The 8,803-nt window shown below is 34.2% G+C and overlaps 1 protein-coding gene across 1 annotated transcript; it reads left to right on the plus strand.

The window, feature by feature from the left end:
* Window positions 1-501: 501 nt before the first annotated feature.
* Window positions 502-8,039, plus strand: LOC115971486 (phosphoenolpyruvate carboxykinase (ATP)-like). Its single transcript, XM_031091438.1, has 12 exons — window positions 502-892; window positions 1,561-1,736; window positions 2,640-2,793; window positions 3,041-3,125; window positions 5,286-5,386; window positions 5,589-5,887; window positions 6,132-6,305; window positions 6,445-6,510; window positions 6,840-7,018; window positions 7,159-7,328; window positions 7,412-7,580; window positions 7,677-8,039. Exons 1-12 carry the CDS (start codon window positions 609-611, stop codon window positions 7,818-7,820), a joined length of 2,001 nt encoding a protein of 666 aa, XP_030947298.1. The 5' UTR covers window positions 502-608; the 3' UTR covers window positions 7,821-8,039.
* Window positions 8,040-8,803: the final 764 nt, after the last annotated feature.

An 8,803-nucleotide genomic window follows, 5' to 3' on the forward strand; every position in this document is an offset into this window, starting at 1 on the left:
TCCCACTAATTAAATTTAGAGAAATGATATGTTTACAATATTTTTACAACAAATTCTAAGTGACAAATTATTACTGGTTATTATTATTATTAGAACAAAAAAGTAATCTTAGTATTCAATAATTTCCCCACCTCCTCTCTGTGATCCGAACTTTACTCAAACAAAAAAAAGTCAAAAAAGATTAAGACCCTTGAAATTATTACTCACTACTATTTTTCTCACACGTCAATACAGGTGTTGAAAAATGCAGCAACTAATGACGCTGACAATCATATCTACATGTCTTAGCACCACCACCAACGGTCCACCATGGGAGTTTATGGAAAATTCCTATTTTGGAGCTACCTCCCAATTATTACTATTTTTTTTTTTTCTATTTTCATATATTAAAAAAAAAATTATTGTACTGTCTTGTTAACCATGATTAACAAACTAAACCCAAGTTAAGCTTTGTTGTTAAAAATGAAGCCTTTAAAAGGGGTCTGATATCACCTTCCGCTCTTTCATCTTATCAAAATATCATATCACTCGTTTTTTCTTCTTTCTTTCTTTTGCATGGTCGGAAAATATTAACGTTGTAAAGGTTATATAAGGAAAAGCTAGAAATCATGGAGGCAGAAAACGGAGAGGCTAGGTTGGCGAGCAGACGTGCAGGGCTGACGAGGATCGTAACGCAGAAGAAGTCGGCGGCGGAGACGGTGGCGGTGTGCCACGATGACAGTACGCCGCCGGTGAAAGCTCAGACGATCGATGAGCTTCATTCTCTTCAGAAGAAGAAATCGGCGCCCAACACTCCGAGGACAGCTAGAACTCCGCGTCAGGGTCAGGGAGCTGCTACTTTTGCCGTCATCTCCGAAGAGGATTTCCAGAAACTGCAACTCCAATCCATCAGGTAAAGCAAAACCACATCGATCGTTTTGTATAATGGCAAATCACATTTTTCTGTCGCCCTAATTAAACAAAAGCCCTTACTTTTTTCTTTTTTTCTTTTGAATTATTGAAATGCTCGATCTATTGATCCCATGATCTTTAAAATATTTTTATTATGAATCTTGTCATTTTGCTGTTAATTCTTACGAAATTTAGCATAATGTGATCGGATATAAAAATTAAAACAAGGGTTTTACATCTTATCGATTTCAAAAATTTACCAAAAAAAAATTCCAGGATAGAATTTGATCTCTTTAACGAATAATTTACTTCTTTATTTAGAGTAAGGTAAAACAAAGATTTTATTAACGAATATATGAGAAAGGTTACATTCACGATATTTTTATAATAAATTTTAAGGAATAAATTTATATTAGCAAATAGATTTATAGGTAAAAAAAAAATTAATTTAAATTAGAATCAATAACAAATTATCTATTATAATTTGATGGGAAAATGACATTCATGAAAACAATGAGCCCTTTTAAAAGTTAAAAAATTGGGATAAACCGCACTACTAAAAGTTAGTTGGACTTCTATAACGACATATTAAATTACTGACCTGTCCCTTTGTTTTGGACTTTTGGTGTCTTTTTATATGGGATGTGTGTGGGGGTAATACGGTAATAGTGCATCGTTGGCATCGCTGACGAGGGAGACAGGGCCTAAGGTGGTGAAAGGGGACCCAGCAAGGAAGGTAGAGGGACAAAGGGTGGCACATAGTGGGCATAGTATACACGAAACCTTCGACGTTAGTGACAGCGCCCTCAAGTTCACGCACGTCCTCTACAATCTTTCTCCTGCTGGTATATTTCTCTATCTCTCTCTCTCTCTCTCTCAACATTGTCAACTTTTTTTGTTTTACATTATTGTGCATTGGGATTGGGATTGGTCCGCTTTTGTTTTAAGTGAACCCATGATTTTAAAAATTGAAATGGTCCAAAGATGATGAAAATGATTCAGATTCTTGATTTTTATCGATTAAATTATTGATTTTTATAATTACGTTTTTATCAAACCGATTGAAGGTTTAGTCTTAGGATTTTTTTTTTTTTTTTTATAAAGAAAGTTTCAACTTATGACCAAATAGTCTACTTTAGATTTACAATTTAATTTACATCTTGTAATATTTTTAATAAAGATATTTATAATTTAAACTCTCACCCAGCAATTGAATTATAAAAGAAAATTAAAATTGAATCTAAATTAACTTCCAATTATAGTAGTTGAATTTTTTTTATGCCTAAGTATGGATTACAACCTAATAGAATTGTAATAATACAGAGTATAATCGAAGTTTTGAACTCATTCAAACTTGGCAGTTATAAAGTGCATTTTTAGCCGATTCTTTATCTATTTCTTTGCTCGACTTATTCTTCAAAATTCAATAGAAAAATTAAATTGATTATCCTCATATATAACAAAATAATTGAATGCCCAAGCCAGGAAGAAAAAAGCTGGAATAAAAATAATAAAAAACCCACTTAACTTTTACTATTAATTGTTGAACATATTATTTTTGATTATTTAGACACGTATCATGGACTTCTTCCAGTCAAACAGTTCCTTTAACGTGTACTCATATGAGTCATATCTTCTGATTTCTGCAATTGTGCAATTTTTATATTGATTCTATTATTATTTTCACAATCATTGAAATCTGCTAATTAATAAATCCATAAACTTATGTAAACTTAAACTTGGTACAGAACTTTACGAGCAAGCTATTAGGTATGAGAAAGGGTCATTTATAACAGCTTCCGGTGCTTTAGCAACTCTTTCGGGAGCAAAGACAGGTCGGTCACCTAGGGACAGACGTGTAGTTAAGGATGAAACCACTGAAGATGAGCTTTGGTGGGGAAAGTAAGTATAATTTTAACTATTAAAAAATGTTTAATTTTTACAAAACTGCTCAAGATGAGCGGTGAAATTTGGACACATGTTAAATAATTGCAATTTGCAGTGTCTGCCACACACAGTACATACAACTTCAAGACAATTTTAGTTCAAAAACTGAATTGTGTGTAATAAGAGTGTGCGATAGAAACTGCCTTTCTTGCTAGCTATTATATTATTTGTTGAAAGTTGAGTTTATGAATTTTCTGGTTAGGGGTTCACCCAACATCGAAATGGATGAGCATACTTTCATGGTCAACAGAGAAAGAGCTGTGGATTACTTGAACTCGTTGGAGAAGGTATTTCAGTCTTTCCTCTCTGATTTTGGTTAAAAAATTAATCATTAATTTTAAAGTAATTGTTAAATATGGTAAAATAAAAGTAAGACAAATATACGTTTTGCTTGACAACTTATCACATCTTTACCTTATTCTCAAGCATTATATTACAATAAAACTTAAATTTTTTTAGAGAGTTTTAAAATATGATATTCGCTTCGATGAGAGAACTAAAAGGGTACTATAATCTTCCAATATAATGGGGTCTCTTGGGTTATCATGCATAATAAATTATTCATCCATATCTATTTTTTTTAAAAATGAAATGTTAACAAGTGCCTTTAAAGCACTGATTAAGAATCCAGTTAAAGAAAATTTTTATTGGAAAAAAAAAATAATTAATATTTTGACAGTTTTTTCTTATTTTCTATAAAAATAAATATAAAACTTTTGCAACGAAATTTTTAATAATTTTATTTCGCGTTAGCAACTTCTATTTTTTTTTTTTCGTTCTTTTTTTCTCTTTTTTAATCAGTACTTTAAGGACACTCGTTAGCATGATGCTAAAAATAATAATAATATTTGTTATATTTTATTAGTTGTCAAATGCTTGTTACTTAAAGTTCTACTCTTTATGGTTTCACCTCACGTTTTTCGGTAACATTATATATATATAAATATATATATATATATATATATATATATTTTGCTGTTTTCAAAGTCACAGCTTGCTTTCCTTGAACCGTCCACTTTGGATATGGATGGTCAAGTGGTGGACGTGTCAATTAGTTTTTTTTTATTCAGCAAAAAAAAAAATTAGTTTTTTTTTTAGAAGGACGTGTCAATTAGTTGGTTATGATATATGACAGCTTAAGAATTAGATGTTTTAGTGATTAGTTTATTAACTCAAATCATTTTCCTTGAGTTTTTGAATCTGGTGAATGCTTATCTCTTCCTAAATCTATGGGATATACATTTGTTATTTTTTTAGTCTCCAAGAAGTTGACACATCCATGAATCTCATCTTGAATAGACAGACCAACTTTAGGCTTTTATTTCTACACAAGGCACATGGGATTTCTTTTGACTTTTCATCAACCTTTGCAATTGTTGTGAATAGCATATAAATGATCAACGAAGAAGGATTTTGACGGAAGTTAATAGCATGAAATCAGGACCTTTTTTTCAGTTGGAGCCCACACACTAATTATCAATTTGCTTGGATTGCCCGTGAGATGGGATAGGCATAGGCTACTGAAGTAGAGAGAGGAAAGTAGAGAGATTAGATTCCCACCAAAAGGTCTAAACAAGTTGAATCATAAAGTCTGATGTGACACAATTTTTGAGTTCCTCAATTAGTGGAGAATGATTGTTCCTTATTTGATGGGATTGAATTTTAAATGAGGTTAACTCCATTTACACCCTTAAAATTCGTGAAAACTAAAGTTAAACCGTGAAATAGATGCTCTCAATTTCGAGACAAATGGAGAGAATTTTGATCCAAATTAGTTGATTTTCAGTTTAGATTAAAGCCGTTGGCCTTGTAAGAAATAGTTTGGCTGAAGAATAAATTTTGGATATTTGCCTTAGTTGAAACTATAATTTTTATTGATTCAGCTTAGGTATAAAAAGAATATGGTGAACTTAGAAGAAGTGCGCTTAGATTAGATTTTCTGCTGAGCTTGCTGATGTAGAAATGTTGAGATAGAAAAATATATTTTTCTTTCTGTTTCATGAGTGCAGCATTAATAATTGCTGGTAAGCTTGCTGCATCAGGAAAAACAACCAAAATAATAATAATTCTTCTTGGCATTTTCACAGGAAAAAAGTACAAAGCAACAAATAGTTCTCAAAATTATTCAAATTATATCATTTATTTTAGTTAAGAGCTCATAACTCAAGTGTGTTCAACGGAGACAACTAAAGTTCAAGTCCCCCTCCTCCAATTATTTTGAATTTTTTTTTAAAAAAAATCATGTACTTTGGAAGTAATTGCAAAGGAAACTAATCATCCCCAGCCTTTCATTGAATCCCAATGGGAAAGCAGCACATGAAAATATTTGATTCCAAATTTTGATCAGCAACTAATGCCTAAGCCCTTAGAAAATTTTCCTGACTATCTCTGTGATTTGTACAAATTTGTGAGGAATAATGAAGCTGATATGGTAAATTTGTGTTTAGGTGTATGTGAATGATCAGTTTTTGAACTGGGACCCAGAACACCGTATCAAAGTCCGGATTGTATCTGCCCGAGCTTACCATTCCTTGTTCATGCACAACATGTAAGTGCTAAATTCAAATACTTACCCTGGCTTCTTTATGTCTGCATTCCACAATGCTAATGGTCACCAGATAAGTAAGCTTGAATGTTGAGATTGAATTGTTCATCTACTTCTAATAGTTTCACCCTAACATAGTAGTCAGTGAGTACTAAGAATCTGTGCCTAATGTTAGTGCACAAATAATATCTGGGTTGGGTGGTAGGTGTATACGACCCGATGCTGAAGAGCTGGAGGAATTTGGGGCTCCAGACTTTACAATATACAATGCTGGGCAATTCCCATGTAATCGATACACTCATTACATGACCTCCTCTACTAGCGTAGACCTCAATCTTGCTAGGAGGGAAATGGTCATCCTCGGAACACAGTATGCTGGGGAAATGAAGAAAGGTTTATTCAGTGTAATGCACTATCTCATGCCTCAACGTCATATCCTTTCCCTGCACTCTGGTTGCAATATGGGGAAAGGTGGTGATGTTGCCCTCTTCTTCGGATTATCAGGTACAGTAGAGTAATACTAGACACACAACATATTTTATTACAGCTAAGTTGGTGAGTTTTTACTGATTCTAATTTAAGCCCACAATTGACATAACTTTTTTACCTATATTAACAATTTATCACTTTGACAATTGTGATGTGGAGCCTTCACTTGCCAGCCATTACATACCTGTCCCTCAATGTAATTTAAGATTCATATCACTTCATTGTTGATGATAGTGATACACTTTGGGTTTATGTCTAGGTACCGGGAAGACAACTCTATCTACAGATCATAATAGGTATTTAATCGGAGATGATGAGCACTGCTGGAGTGAGAATGGTGTGTCAAACATTGAAGGTGGCTGCTATGCAAAGTGCATTGATTTGTCAAAGGATAAGGAGCCTGATATTTGGAATGCTATCAAGTTTGGGACTGGTAAAAATATGACTCATTTATATTGGAATTCATAATTTAAAATAAGTGTGAATTAGCTTTAGTGTTCAATGAATGGCATCAAATGAATGTGCTTTAGCTTATTAGTTTGTTCTTTTAAACTACTGTTTGTCTTTGGCAGTGTTAGAGAATGTTGTATTTGAAGAGCATACTCGAGAAGTGGATTACTCAGACAAAGGAGTTACAGGTACAGATCACGTGTGTTTGAATAAGCTGAATATTCTAAAATGTTGAGGAAAACTATCACTGGATAAATATGGAACATGCAAATCAAGAAAGTGGCATGACTTAATTTTGTCAATATGTTTTTCTATCCATTAAATATTTATGTGGCAACGAAGTTGGGTTATGCAGCAACATACATAGATTCTACCAGTAAGAGCAGGTCAGGGGTAATTACTATCAGTGCAACATAGAACAAATATCATATAAATCTAGTATAGAATTTACCCTCCATGTAATAACGATACAAAGCCAGTAAGCATTTCATACTTGTTGATTTGGTGCTTGTTTCAGAGAACACTCGTGCAGCATATCCTATAGAGTACATCCCTAATGCTAAGATACCATGTGTTGGACCCCATCCAAAGAATGTCATCCTTCTAGCCTGTGATGCATTTGGTGTGCTCCCACCTGTGAGCAAGCTGAGCCTGGCTCAGACCATGTACCATTTTATCAGTGGCTACACTGCTCTGGTACTTCTCAAACCCGATGTTATCTTTCAGACACTTGGATAGATGCATTTATATATTTCGTTCGTTATTTCATATTTGACGATGCTGTTAAGGCTGCTGATATATGAGACTAATAGAAGTAACTTTGAATGTGAAAATAGGTGGCTGGGACAGAGGAAGGTATCAAGGAGCCACAGGCTACATTCTCAGCCTGCTTTGGTGCAGCATTTATAATGCTGCATCCTACAAAGTATGCAGCAATGCTGGCTGAAAAGATGCAAAAGCATGGGGCTACCGGATGGCTTGTTAACACAGGCTGGTCGGGTGGGCGGTATGATATACTTTTCAAGAACGCAAATCTTACCATGCATTTGATATATATTGGGTAAATTTTAACATCTACTTCCTCTGCAGCTATGGATCAGGTAACCGTATCAAGCTAGCTTATACCAGGAAGATCATTGATGCCATTCACTCAGGGACCCTTTTGAATGCAAACTATGTTAAGACTGAAGTGTTTGGACTTGAGATCCCTACTGAAATTGATGGCGTGCCTTCAGAAATCCTGAGTCCGATTAATACTGTTAGTTGACTCGATTTCCGCTAATGATCCTGCTGCTTATATCTTGGCATTAGCTTGATTTGTTTTTAACAAGGTACACAATTCTTTTGTATGCAGTGGTCAGACAAGATGGCCTACAATGACACATTATTAAAGCTAGGGGGTCTGTTCAAGAAGAATTTTGAGGTATTTGCGAATTACAAGATTGGAACGGACAACAACTTGACTGAGGAGATCCTTGCAGCCGGTCCTACCTTTTAAACAGAAATATGTGATTGATGGAGCAAAGGAAAATGGAAGTAAATAAGAAGTGTGAGCCATTGCTACCATGGGCAGAGTTTGTGTAATATTGTGTCCCTAAGAACCATATACGTAATCTAATCTTTATTAATAAAGAGAAGAGGGTATTCTTGTGTGGCATTTATTCAATACTGATGCAATTATGCAAGTACCAAGTAAAGATGGAAAAGGGTTTTTGTGCATGCAACTACTACTAAAGTAAATGTTCCTTTTTTTAAAAAAATAAAACTTATCCGAAGGTTTTGGAGTTGCTAGCAAAGGTTTAAACATCTAGATTACATATAGCTCATCGTTAATTCCCCTAAAACGAGAAGCAATGAGAAGACATTGATCTGCATATATCTACAATAGTTTAAATAAAGGAGGGAAGGGAAGGGGAGGGGAGGGAAGAAGTTGACAAATTACACTTTTCCACTCTAATCTTTCATCCTGATTACACTTATCCCCCTCCCCCCCATTTTCGCCACTGCAATTACCCTAGAGCAAAGGCTAATGGAAGAAAATAAGACGTAAATAAGACATGTGAACCATTACCATGGCCAGAGTTTGTGTAATATTGAGTCCCTAAGAACCATATACCTGGTAATCTAATCTTTATCAAAAAGGAGAAGAGGTTATTCGTGTGTGGCATTTATTCAATACCAATGTAAGTAGTGACAGAAAAGGGTTTTGTGTGCAAGCAACTACTGCATACCAATGTAAGTAGTGACAGAAAAGGGTTTTGTGTGCAAGCAACTACTGCAAAATCGACTATCATCATCATGTATTTCATTGACTAACTACTGCAAAATCATATATTCCTTTTTTATTTTCTTTTTTTAAATCAAACTTATCCATTGGTTTTGGGGTTGCTAGCAAAGGTTTAACATTACATATAGGATATAGCTCATTGTTTACTCCCCTAAAATGAGAAGCAATGAGAAGACATTGAGCTGCATATATGT

Source organism: Quercus lobata, chromosome 12 (assembly GCF_001633185.2).
Source record: "Quercus lobata isolate SW786 chromosome 12, ValleyOak3.0 Primary Assembly, whole genome shotgun sequence".
In the NCBI taxonomy this organism is placed as follows: domain Eukaryota; kingdom Viridiplantae; phylum Streptophyta; class Magnoliopsida; order Fagales; family Fagaceae; genus Quercus; species Quercus lobata.